Source organism: Apteryx rowi, unplaced genomic scaffold (assembly GCF_003343035.1).
Source record: "Apteryx rowi isolate R43461 unplaced genomic scaffold, aptRow1 scaffold_452, whole genome shotgun sequence".
Taxonomy (NCBI): Eukaryota; Metazoa; Chordata; class Aves; order Apterygiformes; family Apterygidae; genus Apteryx; species Apteryx rowi.
The window spans coordinates 113,982-137,930 of NW_020450708.1; the positions used below are offsets into that span (position 1 = coordinate 113,982).

Here is a 23,949-nt window from a genome sequence, read left to right on the forward strand (position 1 = left end):
GATCTCCCATAGTTCCACTGGCTACAAATCCGTGAATTATTATTAGAAATAAGCCTTGTTCTGGGTATCCAAATAAACTTGAATTAACAGAGGGGTAAAATGCCTTTAAGACTGGTAGATGCAAATACCAGGGATGACAGGCCACTGCTTGCTCAGTGTAACTGTACACTCAGCAGCATTGATTTAAACGATTCCTTTACAACATCACTTGCACAAGTGACGTAAGCTGAACCTAGCCACTCCGGGGAATACGTGAATTTACTAAATTCCAGTATCCCTTTGCTTTGGCACATATCGTATGACACGTGCTGTGGTGTCTCCTATATATGAGTATATCTAATTCACTCTAAAGTGCATAGCAATAAGTGCCCTAGATAGCAAAGTGTGTGTGACATTTTAAAATTGTGCTATATGCTGAATTCATCGCAATGACAGGTTCTCATTTTCACAAAAAGCCAAGGATCAGTGCTTTGCATACCTTATAATGAAATACTGTGTTGATAAGGATTATGAATGCCAGCTTTAAGCCATAAATGACTAAATGTTTGGCTGGGTTTTTTGTTTCAGAAATCACTGGAGACCATGCTAATTAGTATTTCTTTCTCATTTACTCTTACAGTTAGGTATTCATGGATATGCTTTTGCAATTACAAACAATGGATATATTTTGACTCATCCAGAACTTAGGCCTTTGGTAAGAATACTATTTACTAACCCATTTTATCTAGCTATATATGTTGCATTTGTTTTTCTTTTGCTTTAAAAAATGTAATATTTGTTAAGAAATGTAAGTACAACAGAGCATTGTTCTTTTCAGGAACAACTCTTTGAACACATTACTGAGTATAATAATATTTTCCTCTGGAAACAAAGGTTAGCATGAAAAAATTCAAGGAAAATAAATATACCAGTTGTTCTGCAAAAGATGCAGACCTCCATTGCTGCAGAATAGCAAAGTCAAAAATTGCTATAATTATGTTCATTTTACATTGAAACGGAATGCTCTGTTGCTATGTAATAACCCCTATTTGTCATGTTAAAGTGTTAAAGCTAATTTAAAATATGTGCAGAAATTTCAATAAAACATATTTTTAAGCAAAATAGGGGCACAAGGGATTTTCTCACTAAAAGAGAAATAACAGCAAATTTACGTTTATTTCCCTCATCGTCTTGTTTGCATTAATCAGAGTAGGAAAAATAGAAGTGCCTGTTACCCAAATGTTTATCAACTTAACGCCCTAGAGAACGGGTACATTCCTCATTGCATCATTGTTTAGGAACAGCACTTGCAAGCGTTCCATCACTATCAACTCTTAGCAAAGCATCTGCATTAATGATTTCACTGCCATATACACATGGCTGCCATATGTATTTCTCATGCAGCCACTTTAAGTAATGTCTGATTTCAACAATATTTTAGTAGAAAACAGAAATATTAATTGGATGGCTAATTTCGTGTAAAAATAAAGTTATTGAAAAGCATGATTTATGAAGTCATTAGCGTATCTGACATTTTCAGTCAGCAAAGGCATTTTGTCTTTCTAAGGTTCAGACTAGGAATTACACACTTAATTAACACTTGTATTTGCACTTATTGTTTCCTTATTTATTATTTAACTGAAGTCGAGCAAATGAAAAGTTCAGCAGGGGGGCTTTCATGGGTGAATGGGAAAACTTTTTCTCAGTAACGTCACTGTAGAAATGGACAACCAATCCAATGGCAAAATGGACATTACAGTATCTTTGAAGGAATTTTTAAATAAATAGTTTAATTATTATTTTTCTTCTAAAAATATAACTCATGTTTCTGGATGGTAAAAGCTTCCACAGATGTGGAAAGGAAGATCTGGAGAGAATTTGGCATGTTATTGACCAATAAGTAATACTTTTTCTCAGAAATGGCTCTTGTGAATGAACCCAATGTTTTTCACCATCCCAGTGATGAGTCATCAAAGCTTTATGTCCAGGTCTATAGAGCTCAGATCTCAGTCAGTTAAATTAATATGCTCCTGTGACCTTTATTTTTCACTAAAATGTTTTTTTCACCTGTACACTCTCCACAGATGATTTCCCATAACGAGGTTGCCTTCAAAATGTTTCAGCTGTTGCTAAGGGAAATGCCATGGCACTGTTTTTTAGTTCACGATCAGCCACTACCTTCACAATATTTTTTCTTCTCTCTGTATGTATTAAAATTCATGTTTCTTTGATATCCTATTCTAGGTTAGGTATAAGGGTGCTGGCTTTTTATAGCATTCCCCACTCTTTGTAATACTAAAATCAGGACTTTGTCTTGATTCCTAAAAGGGCTTTTGAAGATCTCTCTCTCATTCTTCATAGGTACCTCTAACAGCCTCTATTTGGAAGCTATAGGAATATATATTTGAAAGTTCCCTATCTAGATTGCAAGTGTTTTACAATACATGCATTTACCATACCATCCCTTTTTCTTCTGGCAAATTACTTACCCCAAGGATTGCTCCAAAAAAATAGTATCTATTCTTTAAAGAACAGATATTTTAATAAACAGAAAGTAATGAAATCCAGGAACAGTGCATAATTTAAGTTAGACTGACAAGGGGTGTTATCTGCTTTCCTTATTTCTGTTGTGGTGGCATGTTTTTATGAGGGGAAAAGGTGGTTTTATGTTACCATCCCTAGCCCCAGTGTACATCTTGAGGACACTTATTTCATTACCTTACGCAACAGTCTCTTTTTAGAATGAAAACGCTGGGCAGTAGCCCATAAACGGTCGGCTGCAGGGAACTCTCTGCGATACCTCTGTGGCGTGTTCGGTTCAGCTCAGTTTGGGAGAGTCGCTTCTGCCCCTGCGCGCAACGGGAGTCTCTGCTGGACTTCAGCGGGGTTTCTGAGAGGGAAGCGACTGGCGGCCTACGCCGTTACATTACTGTTACAGGCTGAATCCTGATACCGTTACAACCAGGGGCAAAACTTCCATGAGATTTGTGGTAAGAAGTACGTGAAAATAGGTGTGCAGGACTGAAATTGAAGTTCACCAAAGATACTACCTAAAATTATTTGGATGGGTTGGGGTTTACCTGCAAGTCCACTGATTGCTGATGTGATCCAAACTGGCCTGTATTGCCGTTATATTCTCCTGCGGTGATGTGAAGCTGGAATACCGCTAGGCTGCTGCGTTGCTAACCCCAGCGGCCGTATCCGTTAGTTCTGCAGCTGACACGCTGCTCTCTAAGAAACTGTCCGGCGGGACTCGGCCGAGACGGGCAGGAGAGCAAGCACTGGCTGAGCAAGAGCGCTTCCTCTTGCGCGGGATCTCCGTCTTCTCCTGGGCAGCGTGTTTAATCATTAAGGCAGCTATGTCGTGTGTGCTGGTTATCCTTTGGGGTTTACATTTTAAAATGTTTTTCTTGGCGATTTGCTCTGCTGTTTCCTCTACCGTTTCTGGGATGAACTTGGCTGTCGGGTAGGGCGGCCGGCGGCGTGCGGGCGGGCGGTGGAGCGATTGCGCGCGGCGCGGAAGGGAGGCGCGTCGCCGAGCGGCAGCTCCGCGTGCTGGTGCGCGGCAGCTCCGCGTGCAGGTGCGCGGCAGCCGCTCGAGCGGCCGCCAGCCCCGGCGGGGGAGTTTCCACGGGCTGCTGCGGCCGTGCCGGGGCCTGAAGGATCTTCCCGTTACGCTCGTCCCCGAAGGACGAGTTGCTGGCGGCCGGGGCCTTGAGGCACAGCTGAGGCACGACAACCGGCAGCGAGGGGCGCTTGGAAGTGCCGCCGGAGAACGAAACGAAGCGGCTTGGGAGGGGAACGCCGCTTGAAGGACCCGGGTGTCCCGCGGGCGGCTGCGGCGCGGCGGAGCCGCCGGGCGGTGGCGCCCCAGCACCGCGGCGGTGCGCGCGGAGGGAGCGGGGCGCTGCGCGGGGCGCTGCGCTGCGCTGCGCGGGGCGCTGCGCGTGGGCTTTTCCCGTGGTGCCAGCGGCAGCGCTGGAAACTCCACGGGGATTTAAAAAAAAATTTTTTTAAGAAGTCCTCAATAAAAAAAAAAAAATCACTCTCTGTCCTCTTGCTGGTGCACTTCAGGGCCTTTTTTAGGTTGCATAATGGGAGGGAACGTTTCACGTGTTATTTTTACACGTTACGCCTATTTTGGGGGGAATTCCCGTTGAAAATAGTGCAGGGGTAATTCGAGATGCTGCAGCTGATGGCCATGACACGTCAGGACTTTCAGTACTGGTGCGGAGCACTGTGCTGTAGCTGCACGTGTGTGAAAACCTCCCCTCTCTCACAAAAGGACAGTTAATAGCATACTTCATCAAGTGCAAAGGCGAAACCAAATCCATAAACCAGAGCTTTGTGTAGCGGCCGGGTAAGAAAGATATTCCTGCATCCTCTACGAGTTTGGTTTAGTTACCGTAACGTACCGTAGCGTGCTTTGCATTGTACTGTACAAGCGCAGTGTGTTGCCTCCCTTCATGCTTAGATTCACTTGTCCTAAAGGGGGAACCCCGGCCCCCAAACCTAAGGCCTTAACAAGCAAGCTTGTAAGATGCAGCAATTTGTATCATCTGTTTTCCTTAGAAAGTAATATTCTCCTCATAGCTTTCTTCAGTCATTGTTTTTGATTTTTCTTATTATAATTTACTTTTATTACTTTGATTTCTATTTCAAGTTTCATACAGCTGTGGCAGATTCTGCTGTATGATTGGTTTTTATTTGTGCATAAGCTATTAGATGCTGTACAACACTAAGCCCCCCCCAAAAAAGCCCCTTCTGAAATGTCTTTAAAACTCAAAGTGTGCTAATAACATTTGATAGGTGTCCAAAATTAAATACAAAAATTTTTGTAAATAAATAATTTAAAGTCTGATCAGATGAAATAACTTCTTTTCTTCCATGGATCAGGCTGCATGATTTTGCTAACACTGCAAGATATACTCATTTCACTTGTAGGCACATGTAGCCATAACTGGTAAAACCTTTTGGGAATCCCCTAGGTAAAAAAAACAACAACAAAAAACAGATATAGGTAATAAGTTACTGATAGCATCTTTGCAATGTTTTTCATTGGGAAAGTTCTTAGACCTGAGTCCAATTTTACTGCTGTAAATTGGGGGTAATTCATTGCTGTTTTCGTAATGTACAATGATAAATGAGGTGAAAAATGTGCTCCTCACGGTTTTCTCCCCCCAATTTTTTTTTTTTTAAATTCTGGACATCTATATCAGAATGCTTCTCTATGCTGCGTTTTGATTAAAAGTCCCTATTTTTTACAGAACACAGTATTTGATTCTGCATGAGCGGATCTTTTCGATTGTATGATGTCATTTTGAATTTTATATCTAATTAAAAACCACAACTTATTGTTAAGAAGAAATGAATTGTTTGGGAATTCAAAAAAGTGAATTTTTAGATTTTTCAAGGATATTACTCCTGTTTCCTGAAATGCACGCATGCTTGAAATGTGCACATGAGGACAAAGTTTTTCTCCGTTGTGTCAGATTTTAGTGCATATTTTTCAATATTCTCTTAGCACTTGCAGTGTGCTAGGTATTACCCCATTAAATGTCAAGATGCAAAATATATCACGACAATGTTATGGTTTGCCAAGGAAATGAGCACAATGAATGCAAAGGAAGGCTAATAAACTAATAATGCGTACTTCTGACATACATTTAATAACAGTCACCATATCCGTTGTGGCTCATTGCTCCTTACTGTAACTGTCATCATATGGTTTGTTATATTTAGGTGTCAACAGAAAACAGCTTTATGAAGAAAGAGCGGTAGGATTACAGAGAAATTAAGGAATGCCACTGAATGAGTAGTGCCTGCAAGAGTCACCGACTGACACCTTTACAAATCTTATCTAGTTTTAGGGATTTGTACTGTTTCCCCTCAGTCATAATATCTGAGTGCTTTTCACATACTTTCAGTGAATAACAGAAAAGTTCCTGGTGGATTTTGTAAAGTCTGTGGCTTTTTTGATTCATTATTGGCAATGGAATTTGTATTTTTGTTCACGAATAAAGAGGGATTTTGTTTTCGGTAATTATTAGGTTCGTTTAGAGCAGAATGCTCAAAGGTCCTGATCAGGGAGCTCAGGTTCCTTAATTAAAGAAAATATGTATTTAAATGCATTTGTTATGTAATCAAAAGTATCTTTTATTCAGATTCAACCATTTTTTGATAAACACAAGATTAGGAATGCGTTATGACTTATAGGTTAGTAATATCAATGATGACTGAGGATTTTATAGTATTTCTAAGTTTAAATCAAGCTCCTCTCTCTCCCTGAGGCAACTGAGGCATATATTCATACTCTCAGTTGAAGCTCTGGAAGGCTAGTAATGGTGATATTTCGGATGGCTAGATGTGAATATTCTTTTTCTCACTATAAGCTGTAATTCAATTGATAAATTTCTTTAAAATGATGCACATCTTCCTCTAATTAGACTGTCTTAATAGGGAAGGTATACACAGAAAACAAATCTCATGCATATAGCCTAATACCCTAACCGCGATATTTTGGAGGTTTAGCTGCCTGAGTAAGTCACCAGTTTCAGTTTAGAATGCTGACTGTCACGAAATATTGCATATAGCTAAAGGACCTGCTGTGTTTAAAGATTGCTAGACCAGTACTGAGTCTTTCGTAGCTGTAAATTCTGGGAAAATTTGTTTCTCCTAATATAGAAAAACAGAGAAATCCAAGTCTCGGGGGAGACATTAATGCCCCGCTTAAGCAGTGTTAGCCTTTCATAAGCAGCAAATCTCATTTCTCTCTGGGGAGTCCCGCCTGGAACGTAAGATAACCTACACTTACCCTTGCTTTATTCAGCGACTCCATAAAACTCTACAGCTGTAGCTGACAGCAGAATATTTAAATGATTTGAACAGTGTAAATGCCTCACGTTCATTTAAATAACTGAAGAATTCAATCACTTGAATGCCAATGATTATTCCTATTGGTTTTTACATTTTAAAAAAGACAGCCCATCTGAATCCCTGTGAGAGCATTAAATTGCTATCTAATTAGAAGTGCAAAATTACATATATTTAAAAGATAATTAAAGGTTTGAAGGCTGTTGAATAACTGGTTGTACATATAAATGAATCACTGAAAATTTGTTAGCAATATGTGAAGCTTTCTTTTATTCTTTGCTTTCAGCTTTGAAGTTAGGTATAACCGAGCTCATGGGTTTAAGTCTGGTAGTATTAAGATAAAGGCAGATGTTTTTAATTATTTCTACTCAAACCCCAAATAATTATAAGCAGCTGCCAGTTTTACATAATCCCAAATGATAAGGTTCTGAGAATGCAAATAAAATCCTAAATGGAAGGGTTGTTTTTTTCGGTGGAGTAAATCGCATGCATGTCACACTGCTAATCAACTGCAATCCACCTGAAAATGCGAGCGCAGCCAAGGTGCTTTTGTCCGGTCTGTAGGCATGTGACTTAACGCTGTGTTCTCTTCCTTTGCTTTCCCTTCACTCTGCAAGTTTCCCTATTGTCGGTGTCATTATTTTAAATGATACCGCGCTATTTGTGATGCAGACACATATGTTATGATTGTAAGGAGAAAGAGCCACTGAAATACAGATGTGGCATGAAAACTATTTTCTTCTGTTACTTTGCTAGAGGGTTCTTGCTGTATACGTGGTACATCTACTTTTTCTCTGCCTGAAGACTTAGAATTGCCTTATTCTCTCCTCCCCAGCAAATGACATGTCTCCTGTTGTCAGTTTTTCTCTGCAATATTGCTGGAAATTTTACAGTGTGGCAGTTTTTTACTCCCATCTGGCATGAAAAATCAGTTCGAAATAACTGGTTTCCACTGCCAACCATAACCTAGGAACTTCTGGATTAAAATCTTAAATAATAGGCTTATCATGAAAGTCTGTCTTTGAAAAGGGAAATTCTTCTTCCTCTTTTCCTAAGGAAATCAAGATGTTACATTTTTCTTAACAATAACGCGAGGAGCTTTGTACAGCAGATGACTTTGGACACCTATGAGCGTTCTACAAACTCAAGACGCAATGCAGAGCAATAAAGATCATTTGAGGTCACAAAATAAATGCAAATCATGAAATAAAAGTATCACAGAAACCAAATCAGGATCATGTGAGCAGGAAAAATTTTAAATGAAATAAAGAGCTTAAAAGCCAAGCAGTAGTGGTTAACACTGAGATAGGATGCGGCTTCACATATATCCCCAGGCAGAATGTTTTGGAGCTACGTAGTGCATGGTGAATGAAAGCTCAGTCACTGAGGGTGATTTTATATAAACAGGTGAAGCAGAGAAGAGAGTTTTTCTGTGCTTTTTTGGACCTCAGACTGTGAATCAGTCTATTGAAGCAATCTCTTCCCCTGTCTTCTCACCATCTTCGCCTGTATTCCCACTTGTCTTTGTCCCATAGTATTTAAACTCTAGGCATTTTAGGATAAGGACTTACGACATATTTGCAGAAATTTTCAGCAAAGGTTGCAATAATTCCGAACTGTAAAGTCGGAAGGAAATGCCTCCCCCCGCTTCCTTTCTCTGCAAGTCTGGGCAGCAGGGCGGCGTGGCTCTTTTTGCAGGAGCGTATCACTTGCTCCCCAGACATGCCTCACGCACGGTAACCTCCGGAGGAATAGTGTGACTCAGGAGCGATTTATACTGGGATTGATTGCTGGCCAAGATCTCAGTATGTGACCTTATATTGACCAGGTAACGTCAGGTTCATTGCAGTTTCCATTCGAACAGCTGCAGTCTTTGCATCGTGTCGGTTAGGACTGCACAAGGCAATAAATAGTTGGTCATGTTAATGTCCAGAATCTGCGAGAAGGGAGGTCACTGAATAACCGCCTAGCCTGGAGAACTGCAGTAATGACACTCTGTTCAGTCTTAGTGTTTAGTTACTTAAAACAATACAGAAAAGCGTGTAATTTTGGTTGATGATGCTTCCTACAATATTTGTTTTTTCAGCGTATCCTTTTAAACTTTGTAGACAAGCATACCTTTATAGACTGGCTTAATATGCTTAATATAATTATATAAGTTGTAGTTATACATGGAATCTTACTGTGTATTTTATTACATAGTATTCAAGCTCAGCAAAACATATTTGCGTATGTTAAAGTTTGTCTCCTTTAAGCAAAAAAATTAGGATCATGCTTAAATTCTGTTGAGGTTAATACATTGTCCTAATTCTGAAGTACTAATCCATAAAGATGAAACTTAATCAACTGATACTATGTTTTTAAATTGGAAGAGTTTTTTGCTGTTATTGTTGTTCCTGATGGCCTGTTTTGGTACTTAGGGTAGTAATATGGCCAGGAAGAGCTTGCCCAAGACATTATTTGCCTTTGGTTGTTGTTTGTGAGACACATTTTTGCTCTCACAGTTTCTCACAGGGGATTCACAAATGTGCCTAAGCTAGTTCACTGAAATCTATTGACGCTTTCAAGACTGCTATCACAGCAGCCTCCTCTCTCCTACCACTCCCCGTTATCCAGATGGAGCACATGTCTGGGAAATTCCGATCACCTTAGACCCGAGGCTTGCAGCTGTTAAGATGTAGCTTGCTCCCTCTGTGATCAGATTGCCACAGTCTGACTTTATAAACATGTGGCAGGTCATATTCAATGCAGATGGTTTGGGACTGCTTGTGTTAAAAAAAAAAAAATCAAAGTGAAGAGTTTAATAATGGCACATGTAAATGGTTGTATAGGGGGTGGTGAAAAAATGCGATTCAGTCTTTAAACAGTACACGTCACATATTGTTTGAATCATCCAGTGCTATAACAGTTTGGCCAAACCTCAAATAAAAGATACTGAATAAGATAAAAGTCATTTGGATTACCAAAGGAAATCATTGCCCTTGCTCTTTCCACAAACAAAAGTACTTTGGAGCTATCATTTAATTTTGAGCAAACCCAAAGGTTCTTGTATCCCAGGCCAGATATTTAAAAAAATTTGTGCCCATCGTTTATTTTGCAGAGGTTAACTGCTATATAATATCACCACACATTTTATGTCGGCCAAAGTAGATTAACAGCACACAGTTTAAATCTACCTCTTTTCCTCATGCACTTAAATCAGAGTAATTTGGTAGGGCTCCTAGTTTCTATCTTTCCCAGTGGGTCCCTTACTAATTTGTTTCAGTGCTTTATAGTAATCTTGCAAATGGATTTGGCTTCAGCCTTCAATCAGTGTTTTGTACTTCACCCAGGAGTCTCGGATAGACATAACAGTGAAGTTAGATTCAGTTTGCTACCAGAGGAAAAGGTATAGATGAATGCCATTTTTAAAAGCTAGTGAATTGCTTCCGTGTCCATGGAAATTAGTTAGGCAATAAAGCTAGAAAGAAACTAGAGAAGAACAGCCAATTGAACACTAGTGTTATGAAATATTTGATAATTGATCTACTTCTCTTTATGTTTTAGGCCTTAGTTACATAAGTATATGGACGTGTAAATTTACTGCTAGGAGTAAGTTAGTATCTTCATGAAGGTTAGATGTGTAAGCAAAGTTACCCAACTATACAAATAATTGCTAGTTTTGGTATCAGAAGAAAATCCGGTCCCTGCTGGAAGTTGATCTTTATGTTTTCTCTGCCATCCTTTCCTGAAATATATCCTAAGTCCACTCTTCACATGTCAAATTCCTCTGTAGGCAACTGAACGCTGGCCTGTAAAGCATAAGAACATAAAGAGAGGTTAGGCATCTCAGTACTTTACCCGTTCCTGTCCTAAAGGTTCTGCATTTTGAGTTCCTTTGGGGTCTTATGGAGTCTACCCCTTGCTTTAGCATTGGGATTTTGGTTTTCTTCACACCTGTCTGAATTTTGAAGATGCAAATACTTCTGATTCGGGCTTTGTGGCAGAACTTTGAATATTTTATCTAGCTCTCTTTTTGGTTGCTTTTGGATATTGTTTTTTGCTCTTTTAATGCCAGATATGGATTCAACATGATTAAAATTGAAAAAAAAAGAAGCAAATGGTTTGCTTTGTTTGAAGCCCACTTCTGTTGTCAGATACATAAGATCAACTCCTATTGTCATAAGTAAAGATTTGCGTGTGTCTGAAAATGCAATATAGTGCAGAAGCTCTTCAACATCTGTGAGTAAGGATATAAACCAGTATAGGAGTTGCTTCACATTTGCTCCACTCAGATGATCCCAGTAAATTTCTATATAACACTTCTCAGCTCTCAGTGTTTCAGAGCTTGACTGCAACTGTTTCTACACCAGTATGACTAAATCAGATCAAAGCTGTGCTTGGTTAATTGGTGCAGCCACTGAGAGTAGACATAGTTACTCCTTGTAAAGATTAAAGATTATATTCCTGATACATCCATATAAATATCTTCATATTATTATAGCTGCAGCTACTATGGGAGGTTTGCAAAATACAGAAAAGTACAAAAATCAAGCCCTGCTAATGAACTGGACATTATCCTCTCACTTTTTATTCCTGTGGGATTTAACTATAGTGGTTGCAAAGTTTTGTACTTCCGTACTTGGGTATAGTTATCTCTTCAGCTATCACAGCTGAGTCATGTAGGAAGAATGAATCAGAGCAATGAGCTGTTTGAATTCACAGTCTGGTGTATGAGCATGTGCTGAGAGCAGAAATTCTTTACATCTCTCTACCCATCTGTGAATAGCATCAGCCCAGAAGTAGATACCCCAGTTGTTCGGAGAATGGTAACCTCTAGCAGAAGGGCAAGAAAAGCACACAAATGTACTCTTCAGTAGCATCTGCAGGAGTTGTCAGAACCCAGTCTAGGGGTTACACCTGCAAAGGTGGTGAGAATTTTTCTTGTTCAAAAAGAAGAATGAGAATTGTTTCAGGATGTTATCCCACAGAGATGCCCAGAAGGAGCATCCATAGAAGTGACTGGAGTGTCTGAATTATCATGGGTTAAAATTAAGGAGGCTCAGTGGAGTCTGTGCTAGAAGAAACATGACAATGCTACCAGTATCTCAAAATCTCTTTGTGATTAGAATCCAGCAGTCAATCTTCTGAAACAGTTTGCTGTTCTTCAGGAAGATTTTGTTGTGTCTGTTTTTAAATACTGTGACCTACGAGAACAACTGTGGGATTCACATGCAAGTCTTTTAATTTAGAGAGGAGAAAGTCAGGATAGGAATAACCTCTTAATGTTCAGAAAGCAAGATTTCTCTTTGGCCGGTCTGATCCCTCTGCAATCTGCAGAATGCGACTGAACGTTCCCGCAGCACGAGCCCCGGTGATGAATGGGCTGTCTCAAGCACTGACAGGTTTGGTTTATGTATAGTTGGTCCTACCCTGGGGGAGGAGAATCAATTATATGTACTGCCTTACAGGTACATTTTCTATACTTCTATGATGCTATGCTGGTGAGTTACAAAGGCGGTTTTGAGAATTTTCGCAATATTCCAGTGTGTTGGGCACATTTCATAGAAAGACTTTTTTCCCCCCTTTATATTGCATCATAGAAGTTAAAAGGCCAAATTTCACAGTGCGCTGATCTCACCAAATTTGAGCCTTTCAAATATATTCCCATAAATTTGCTTAACCATTTAGATTAATTTATTTATTCTCAGATCTTCCCAAATATGTTGTCATCTTCCACAAATCAAGGGTTTTGTTCGTACAGTAGTAGGCTCTCTGGTTTTGAATGTTCAGCAGAGGGCAGAATTTCCCACATTATAAACACCCCAATGCAGAATCCATTTGTCATTAGTGATGTTTATTTAAAATGTGAGATTTACAGTATAATGGTGACTGGTGATAAAAACTATAAATTATCATTATTAGTATATTACTTTTTCCCATTAAATTGTAGATAAAATATAGTAACAGCAAATGTTAACACCACACTTCCCAGGACTTGCATCTTATCTTGTTTAAAGGGAAATGTGTAAACATTTTGTTGATAAGATTGTAGTAAATATAACTTCCTGTACAGCTGAAAGAGCTAGTTTGAGACATTTAACATAAACTACACGATCAAGGCCTCCTGTAGTTTCCATATTGGGAAAAGAAGGTACAACTGCTGAGTTTGACTTCTCAGTGTGCCCTTCAAGAAAAGCTTTGTATCATGGCAAAAGATCATGCAAATACTCACATATGAAGTAGGTTTTTAGTTCAGAGAAAATATTTATGCAGCAATGTGGTTCACTTTATATGCAGTAAGCTACCTACTGTTATGTATATTGTGTGCAATCAACAACCACCCAGCAAGTCTTAAAAACCTTCTGAGACAGAATCTTTGTGCAGATAACTAAACATTTCACCCTTTTTTATGCCAGTATGAAGAAGGGAAGAAACGAAGAAAGCCCAACTACAGCAGTGTGGATCTTTCTGAGGTCGAGTGGGAAGACAGAGATGATGTGGTAAGTGATGTGCTTTAAAACGCTGTCAGAAGACTGTCCTGTAGCCCACTACTGTACCTGGAAACTGTTCAAGCAGTCAGCAGCGAGGTAACCTGACCGCGCACAGGAAGGGAAAGACAATAGCCCCTTTCTACCTCATTCAGAATTTTATTACCCTCCTGTTTCGTATTGATTCTCCCTTACACAAGCATGCACATACACACACGCACACAGACTCTTTGTATCATCAGTAAAACTCATCACCTGACTTGCGTTCTCTGTGCATCCCATTTGGTATCTTTGCTGGATAGCAAAGACAGTGCTAGAGAAGGAAATAGAATATCTGTTTAGGGCTGGTCCGCACATCTGCTGAAACTTAGAAATTAAGGAATGAGTTCAACTTCTCTCTCTGAGATCCCTCTTCCCTTAATGGAAATAATGAGTCCTGTTTTCCCTATTGAACAAAATCAAAAAGCATCAGATGAATAAATGAATTGGATACTTTAGCCTCTGTTCAGATCACACATATCAAAGATTCACTCCCAGCTCCTAATTTCAGACATATGGGTAGCTGCAGAACCACTCATTCTATCTCTATTAGCTGTTATGCACAAGATCCTTTCCGCTAAACTCATTTTTTCAGTGCTCCATCTATTCTCTAGTTCACTTGTCTTATTCTTTCATACCTTGCGGGCTTAGCCTTCTCTGCAGTACTGTATCAAAAGCTTTCCTTATGTCCATGGCTTAACCTTTGCCTGGTCTTTCTGTTACTTCCTCAATAAATCTGATTTGTTAGGCATGATTCGTTTTGTGTGAATCCACACTGACTGTCCTTAATTAAATCGTAACTTTCCAGGTGTTCCCCTTTCTGTCCTGTAATTTAGTTTTTTCCCATAAGTTCCCCACTGCCAAAGTCACGACTGCATGTCTGTATTTTTCATAGACGTTTCCTAGATCTCTTCTCAAATATCAGTACTGCATTAGGTTCTCCTGAGTCCCTCATACCTCTGCTTTTCCAGAGAGGTTTTGAGTACATCCACTGAAGGTTCCCATATTTACTTTGTCATGTCCTTCCGAAATCTGGGATGGATCACGTACAACTGCCCCTAGAGTCTTGTCGGTCTTCAGATGTACTAATTTCTTGATCCCTGTTCTGACATAGGCCTGTATTTTCTTTCTCCCTTGAAAAATATATATCTACCCTCCCTCCCTCCCTCTCCCCACCCCCTTTGTGAACAGTGAAACAATTCATTTACGTTTTTAGCAAGGTCTGTTTTGTCTGGTGATAGATTGTCCTCATACTCTCCTAAGAGGCCATCTTACCTCCTTACTTAAACTTTTGTCCTGGAGTGCACACTCAACTTTTTTTTTAACTGTTTCTTCCATAGCTTGGTGCAGTTTTCTGTGCAGGCACCATCTAAGACTTCCTCATTACATTTTCATATTCTGTAGCTGCCTTCTGCAATCTTGGCAGTCAGGTTGACTTCATATTTTATGCTTTGCCTTTTCTGTTATCTTTAAGCACATATTACTCAATCAGTTCATCTGCAATTGAGCTTTAAAAATTTACTCTCTCCTTTCAAATGTTATTGCTGTAGTTAAGTGCAGCTTTTAAACCTTCATAAATTTGTTTTTGTTATTTCTCTTTGCTTTTTCCCTTTTGATTTCTTCCAACATTTCTTGCTTAATTTATATATTTTAGTCCTTCATTTTTAATATTATCTTAATAGAAATTCAGTTGTTCAGTTACTGTAACATTGAACTATTTCTCTGATGTTGAAAATTAAGCTTTATTTATAATTGTGGTTCTCTCTGAATGCTCGTGAAAATGAAAAGTCCAAATACAGCTGTTTCTAAGTTATTCCTTTCTTTCAGACCGCTAAGATCTGTCACAAAATTTTCTGAAAATTTCTAGCCAAATCTAACTTGTGTGCATCCAGAGGAAGCAAAAAGGGTTGTTTCACATTTTGAGGAAAGATACGCACATGCATTTTCTTTGACTCTTTCACCAATAAAAAAGGATTTTTAAAAAATATTTTTTAATTTTAACCTAGAAACAAACAATTTTCCAATTCTTTCATCTTGTGAAGGAGAGAAAAAGGTTAATCTGCATTACTGATAGACTAAATTGAACATTAGGTTTGTAGAAAAGATCCAGGTGCATTGCCCAATATGTAAGAATTAAAAAATAGATGAATGATGAATGAAATTAATTTTTATGAATATATAACACTTACTAAAAATATATAGATATTGTACTGTAACTTTGGAGCAATAATAAGCACAATTTTCAGTACTCGTGTATAGTATAGATGTGGGGCTCCTTGAAGGAGCCCCATTTCTCAATGCTTATAATTCACGGGTGCATGCCTGAATAAGCAGATACTCCTTCATAGATAATCCCCTCAAAAGGTACTTTTTTGTAAAACAGCATACATATGTACTGTTTGATGATTAGTTAGCAAGTGTTTTCTGAAAAGACAGTGTGTTAAACATTGTAGAAAAATGTATTAAAGTTCCTAATGCTGCCTTCATGTGAGTGTCTAACATGGTATATTTTCTTATTTAAATAGTATTTTGACAGGTATTTTTACAAGTTTTCTTTGTGTGAAATGAGATATACGTGAGTCATACCATGTTACTAAGACCTTCAGAGCAGCTGATGATCAGAAATATTAACAAAAGAATAAAAGAGAAGGAAATTTGATATAAAGGAATATTGGAGCTACAGAGAGAGTCATTATTAGCAATAGAGCTGGAGAGAGAATGGAATTTCTTGATTTGAAGGAGTTCTGCAGGTTACTGTAATGAAGTCTGTCTTTTTACTCAACTTTTCTGATGTGAGGACCCAAATGAGTGTTCAAAAAGTATGTATTATTTTGGTAGATCTTTTGCAGTAGGCACATCCTTGCTACTGTTAACTTTGAGTGAAAATTGTAGATTTTGTGTTGGAGATGTAAAAATTCACAGAGAAGCTTGTTAACTTGAGAGCCACATGCCACTTTGTTCCACCCAAAGCCTCGGATTTTATGCTCTTGTTCCTTTCCAACTTGGGTAGGAGAGTGTTGCTTGTTCAAATGTAGAGGAAGAGAATTAGTGTATTCATATGTTTTATTAACATAGAGTACTATTGGTATATTTTTCTGCCATGAAATCCTTCTGTTGAAGCTGATTAAGATAGTTTCTCACTTGTTACCACATTAATTTAATGGCTACATAGTTTTCCAAGAATATAGAATGATCGCATACTGTAGCATTGAAACTGGGTTGTTAGCAATAGATTGGAAGACATTTAGTTGAAAAAATAATAATGCAAATCACTAAAGTGGAGAAGAAATAATTTTCTCTAGTGATCCAATAAGGAAAAGATGGCAGAATTGAGGTTAGAATTTTTTTTCGCCATGAAATATATATTCACCAGTTCATTTCCCAACTTACAGTAGCTGCTGTCTTGATCTCGCTGCATTTTATTAGAAATAGAAATCCTGGCATCAGCTTATTACACTAACAGGAAAAAAGTGACTTCCAGCAAAATTTGGGAATACACAGTACGAAAGACAAGAAGTTTCAATTTGGACAGAAACCTTTTTCTCATTAAGTCACATCTTAAAATTCTGTTACTATAATTTCTAGCTGAATGAAGGTTTTTTTTTTCTTTCTCAAATAAAAAAAGAGACCATGAATGAATGTTTTGGGGCTTGAAGCCAAATGAGGCAGTACTTATTTTATACATTTGAGAAGGGAGATGAAACTGCAGAAGAGCTGAGAAACCAGATTATAAAGCCAAGAAATGTAATCACAGCAAGCAAAAAAATGGAGAAAAGTAAAACTCCAAATCCCACATGCAGACTTGATCTTAAACACTACTGAGAGTTTGGAGGCCCTTTTAGTAAATCTATGACTTGCCTGAGGCTTGTGGGAGGAATGGGCCTTAGACAACTCCAGGCACCAATAGGAGAAAAATGAAAACCATGTTAAAGATAAATGGAACTGTTCTGTAAATGTTAGAAAGTAGATGGTTAATTAAGACCAGCTCTCCAAGTCCAAAACCACAAAACTTAAAATGGGAAAATATTTCCAGAATTGCCTATTATGTATTGTTAAAAAAATCTACAGCAAAATATATGCTTTATTTTATACATGCCTCCAGCTAAAAATTATTCTTTTACACTCACTGACAGAAGAGTAAGACTGTTAATTCAAATCTAGATGCCCCAGAATTAAATTTAAAGAGCTGCAAACTTTGCAGTTTTTGATAGGTCAGCCATGCTCAACTTCATGAAAATAAAACCAGATATTTCACTGGCAAATTTTGGCATTCCCTTCTCAGTCCTAGCTAACTCAAAAAGCCTGCAGAGTTCGTTGATATGACTGTCTTCACAAATTTAAATGAAAATCTGTCTCAATTGCCCAATCTGGCATGAGGTGTGCTGGAGAGCAGGGGATACTTATGCTGCAAGAACACTATGTCCAACATCGTGTTCAGATAGATAAGTGGTAGAAGAGACATAAAAGTGCTTGTTTTGTCAATATTATTCTGCGTTTTGAATATCCCTGAAGAAGGAGTGTGAATTAATTAGCAATAGTGGAATGTTTCTATTGTAATGAGAGTTATGGCTGTGAAAGATTTACAGATGCTGCTTACCCCCCCAAATCCCACAGGCACAGCAGTTTCACTTTGTAACTGAAGGTGTCCTGAAACAACCGTTTCTAAATTTTCTGCACCACTAACATTAATTAAAAATATAAACCAAAGTTGCTTCCTCCCGTCCTAAATCTAAGAATATCCAAAATTCTTTCATATATTGCTGGTATAAATGCTAAGCAATAGCTCTTCTCATCTCTTCCCAAAAGCGTTGAATGGGTAGATTGGCAAGTTCAAGGTATAAAGGCTGAGGATTTCTCAAAAAGCATGTCCTGTCGTTCATCATTTCGAGCCCAGAGCCCCTCTGCCCAGGCGAGCTGGGGCAGCGTAGTGCTTGCTTCGCTGCTAGAGAGACCTCAGGGCGTTTTGGTTCGTAGTTCTGATGGACAGTTGTCATTTTTTACTCTTCTTTTCGCAATCGTGGTATTTTCCCCTAAAAGAGTGGCTGTGTCAGCTGCAGTCCTCTGAAAGGAGAAGAGGGACGGCCCCTTTCCCAGGGAGCAGGTAGGTGTGCTAGGGGAAGACATGTCCGAGGTGATGGGTAAGGGACTTGCACTGCAGATTTGGGAGCCTGCAGCTCACACAGAGACCGGGACAAAGTTACTGACAGGAGTAGGGAGAGCCTTTCGGGCCTCAGAGAGGACAGGAAGAAGCTTTCTGGGAGTCACAGGGGACTGCACAGCGTCTGCAGCAAGCCAAAACAGTAACAGAGTTCACCTGAAGGGAGAACCCACCTGCAAGAGCAGAGCAGGGGGTAAACCATTGTGCAAACCCTTTTTATTTTTATTTTTCTGTTTTCCATAGCTGCCTTGAGTTTTCTCTACTTAAAAGTTAATTTTTTGGTTTGTATTCTAATAAAACCTGGGGCTTGGGGGTTTAGAAAGTCTTTCAGAGAGCTTCGAGAGGGAGAGGCTCAGGCGAGTTCTTCTCAAAGCCGTGACTGCCCTGGGGCTCCCACCGCGCAGGCAGAAGTGGCTGCCTGTCAAGGGGCACCCCGAGCCCGATGCGCAGCCCGGGTGGGTCGCAGAGCCCTGCAGCTGTGCGTTCCCCGTGAAACAGGTTGCTGATCGGGCGGCCTGTCGTGCTTTACGCTAGTTCTGGTTTCCGATGCAGCTCGGGTGCGGTCGCCGATGTGAGTCTAGGGTGCAGCCCAATGCAGGGCACCAAGCTGAAGCAGAATGAAGAGGAAAATAGGTGGGATTTTCCCTTTGTTGCTTCGTCATTATATATATGATTGCTCATGCATTTAAACACTGTATCCCGGGCTAACTTCAGGTACAAAATCCGGCTGAAAACCTAGACTTCCTTTAGCTTCCTCTGCAATAAGTGGGGAATAGTAGGCAATTACTCAGTTTTTAGCCCACAGAAGATACAGATTGCTATGTGGAGGAGCTTTCTTGCTGTGAAGGGTGCTGAGAGCTCCCGCTTCATTTACCTCAGCAACTTGCCTGAAGCTGGGCGCCAGGCATCTCGGCCTATACAGACTGTAGTCAAATCTGTAAGGGGGCTGCTTAGCGTGTAGCAAAAACTACTGAAAAATGAAGACAAGGGACTGCTGAGGCCAAACGAAATTACCAGAGAACTCAGAGGTGGAAGAATCCTAGAAAATGCAAATAAGGAAACCAGCATGTATTTTCTTCATTTCAGCTCCGAAATGCAATGGTGAATCGGAAAACAGGAAAATTCTCCATGGAGGTGAAGAAGACAGTGGACAAAGGGGTACAACATATAAAATACTCTTCCCACTATGTATACAGCAAGCAGTTAATTTTTTTAATTTAACTTTCAAGGTTGTTTGCCATAAGTATGATTCATTGTGATATTTGTCTTTTTCATGCACTGAAGTTACACGTTGCTTGTAATTTTATCATTGATTAATCACTTGATCTTTTATGCATTTCTTATAACAACCTTTTTCCCCCCTCCTCTTCTGACTTTCTTGTTCTGAATCTAGAAACGGGTATTGGTGATGACAAATGACTACTATTATACAGACATCAAGGGTACTCCATTCAGGTAGAGCTGACCATAATAAATGGACATTTCATCAGACTCATTGGACTTGCATTTGTACAGAGCTTGTGAACCCATTAAAAGCTCATCAGCAAAAGCTCACAATAAAATATCCCTGGACAATGCTGAAAATAGCAAGGAAAAGGAGCTTATGAGCATTCCTTTCAGCTTTTCCAGGGATGGAAAGTTTGTGCAAGCTCACACAGGCAAACTCGCTGTGTTTGTCATGGCTTACGTTTCATTAAAAAAATATTCAGTTGAGGTTTACATTGAACGAAAGGCTTTCGCATGTACTTGGAGAGCTATAAATACTATAATCCGTTTAAGTAACTACATATTGAGCCCCATTTTGATTTTTTTCCACAACAAAAATGTAATATAAAATGAGATAGTATTTCACTTCCAATTTGAGGTTTGGATATTTTGTTTCTCCGAACTACCTTCAGTGTATTTGTATAACTAAAACTGAGTAAGTCAGCCATGTTATTCTGGCATGTATCTTAGCATAAAAATTGAAAAGCAATCACTTTAAAATGCTCATATTTGAATTAGAAATATTCCATTAATAAAAGAATATTAACTGTACCTTATGCTTAAAGCAGGAGGCTGATAGCTGCAATACTCAACTGAAATTTTCTTCAATGGAACCATTTCACAGAACTTGAACCACATTTCCAGATAGAGAAAATATAGGCACGTTTCTCTGATCTCTGATGCATGTATTTATTCTTGTTAAAATTCACACCGGGGTAACAAAACTCAGCGTTTTTTGTGGTGGTATCATTCTTGTCCTATTTAATAAGCAGATATGGGGCAACATATATGTACGTGGCACGAGTTCAGATCTTTAGGACAGAAGTAAATATTGCAGGAAATCTGTCCTGCCTGTTTCAGCATGGTCTGTATCTAGTTTTGATGGAACAGGACTATAGATTCAGAGACAGCAGAGGCAATGTTTTTAAAAATATACACTGTAATGTCAAAGATATTTACTGTACATCCCGTTTCCAGACCTAGCTGTTGGATTGCAGCATGCATGCTGTTGGATTTTATGCCTGTTCATGTCCTTAAAATACCAGCCCGTACATTGTCAGTCTTAGTGATTACTAGCAAGTTCCTAACTTGACACCATCCCCTTAAATGAATGACTGCTAGAAGGCATCCTGTGTGCGAATTCAACAGAGGGAGGTAGGGATTCCCCCAGGCCATTCATTACACTGGAATAGGTTAAATGGTAGATTAAAAACCAGACCCAAACAAGTACTTAACTGTTGAAGGTTTATAGCGCTAAAGTCAATGCAAGGAAGTTAAACTGGCTGGAGATATGAATAGCAGAAAAATTGTTCCGCGGTGGAGTCATGATGCTATTGTCACATGTGAAATTCTTTGCCTCTCAGTAGCTCCATTGATTCCCACATTTATAGAGTTTCTCAGAAGATCAGTCTGATTTAAAAAGAATCGTTTCCTCTGTTGTAAGGCCATGGGCATGTTCAAGGCGCAGCAGAAGGGATCTCACGCTGGGTGAACAGCAGCGAGCTTAGGAGGGCTCGCCTGCTAGCTTGCCCGAGAATAATGGCTTACCGCACCCCTCAGCACACCTAAACACACCATTTGTTGCAGGCACATCAGAACTGAAAGAGCATTGAAGTAGCGAGTTGAACAATAAATATGATCAGTGAGACTTTGGAAACAGCTTTAAAGTTAATTATAGTACTGGAAATTTTAGAAATGAAAATAGCTCTGAATGTCTGTTATTGTTTGTAGCACAGATTTCAAGGTCTGCGTTATTTCTCTGCACAGTTTAGGTGTGGCTCTCTCTAGAGGACATGGAAAATATTTCTTCAGAGGGAATGTAACTGTAGAGGAAGGTAAGGTATTCTCTACCTTCTTGTGTTGCTTACGCAATGGTGTTGTTGCTGATTTTTGTGGACCTAAAGCTTGTATGTTTTTCTGCAGGTTCTGTAAGGGAATGAGATATTTTCTAGATCTTCTGCTTCATGGGTTTTTTCCTCATTCATATTAAGCGTAGTCAGACCATCTGTAAACCTTCATTACAGGGGCATCATCTCCCCTCATCCTTCCTCTATGTTCAAATGATGAGAATCACTCAAAGTCCAGAATCTGAATGAAGAAAACACTGAGAGCTTTGTAATAGCTATGGCTTTTTTGTTCACAGGCTACCTATTGTAGTCTTTCAGAGCTATACCTACCTAGGGTATGGTCTAGAGTGATTTACATTTTGAATTTTTATAATAATAGTATAAAGTAAGCAGGGGAAAACCCCTTCTTTCGTTATGGCTTTAGTTTTTGGTAAGTCCAGTAATAAAATGAGTGGAGTCAACTGTGAGTGTTAATAGATAAAGTTGTTTAACAATTAGTTTAAAAGCAAAGGGTCCAGAAGATGAAGGAGGATCAGAGACATTTCAGAAGATGGCCAGGCAGGAAGATCCACAGGAGCAGCTTGGTGGCTGCCCGGCCTGCAGTGTGTGCATGGTGGACATGCCCCGCAGAGGCTCTCTGTGCTGTAAGGTTGAGAAGTTTTAGCAGTTGCCAAAAATAGAAGATACTGAGGAAAAAAAAAAAAAAAAAAAAAAGCTTCAGAAAAGGAATGCTTTCTGAGTTTATGGTTAAGGCACTGTTCCCAGTTCTGCTTCTTGGTTTATCAGTGATGTTAAGTTAATTAATTTCTTCAGGTCTTCGTTCCTCAGCTGTAAGTTTGGGACAAGAATACTTTCCAGTTCCAAGGGGAGATGTAAAAAGAAATGCTTTAAGGTTTATGAGTCATTTGCACAACAAATATGTGTCTAGATAGAAAGAGAGCACAGCAGGAGACTTGGAGCTGCTCTCTCTCCAAACCATCCCCGACATACCTCTGTCCTGTTTTTTAATCCAGCCACACATCTCAGCCAGCCTGCCTGATATTTCCTCCTGGATGTTTCAGTGTTACCATAAATGTCAACATAGCCATCACCAACTGTTCCTTTTCTCCCACTCTTTCCTTCACTGATCTCTGTCACTGACACATCACTGTCCTCCCTATCGCTAAGACCGTAATTGTAGCACTGGTTGCGACTCCCCTGTTTTTCTTAACCACCATAGCTCTATTATTATTTACTGTGCACTCAGGGGTTAAACCCAGGGCCTGCATTCTGAACCCTGCTTGCTTATTGTCTATTGATACATGTTTTAAGAGTTTTTAAAATTGCCAAAGTACATTTTAATTGTGCTGTATAGCTAATGATACAGTTCTTATTTACAAGCATCTGCATGGCCTGTTAGTACAATAAACCTATTTTGAACAATCCTGTAAACTGCTGTTTGTGTTCATGGACTGTGTGCTTAGGTTTTGGGGAGAGCTGTACTTCTTAAAGAAATAATTTTTAAAAGAAAAAGAGAACAATTCCCATCAAATGAGAAGTTTGCATTTTAGCATAAGAACTTTATTAGCCAACTAGAACAAGAGAATACAAATAGGACTCTTTTACCTTTGAATATTTCTCTTTGCTCAAGTTTTCTTCAAAACTCCAGAAGTATCACATAAGCAATTAATATGAGCTAAACCTACCAGCATGAAAAAAGTGTTTTTTTCTACCTTTTCATTTTTAGATCTGATTTAGTTGGCTTTCCTTAAAACATATTTGAACATAGTTTGCTCTGTTATTTATTATATTGTGGTAATAACACACTTTCCGAGACGGAAGAGTTTATGTTATGAAGTATATGTAAATAACCATCTGTTACCCAGACTGCTCCCTAAATAACCCATTATTTTTCCTGTTACAGGTTTGCATGATTTAGAACACCCTGATGTATCTTTAGCAGATGAATGGTAAGCCTTAAACAAAGCATGAAATTGTTGTCTGTTACCCTTCTTGGTTTCATATTGTTTGTGCTTGCTGAGCCCTGCTCTTATGTTCAAAGACAAAGGGGGATCATGCTTATAAATATTAACGTTTTAATGTTTTGGCATCATGTTCA

The 23,949-nt window shown here is 39.1% G+C and overlaps 1 protein-coding gene across 1 annotated transcript in view; it reads left to right on the plus strand.

The window, feature by feature from the left end:
* LOC112971748 (voltage-dependent calcium channel subunit alpha-2/delta-3) overlaps positions 1 to 23,949 on the plus strand; it is a 187,307-nt gene that overhangs the window by 63,378 nt on the left and 99,980 nt on the right. The window contains exons 7-12 of the mRNA XM_026077430.1: positions 620 to 694; positions 13,251 to 13,334; positions 19,606 to 19,677; positions 19,913 to 19,974; positions 21,772 to 21,839; positions 23,755 to 23,800. Of these exons, the coding sequence (XP_025933215.1) occupies positions 620 to 694; positions 13,251 to 13,334; positions 19,606 to 19,677; positions 19,913 to 19,974; positions 21,772 to 21,839; positions 23,755 to 23,800 (407 nt within the window). The remainder of the gene's footprint in view (positions 1 to 619; positions 695 to 13,250; positions 13,335 to 19,605; positions 19,678 to 19,912; positions 19,975 to 21,771; positions 21,840 to 23,754; positions 23,801 to 23,949) is intronic.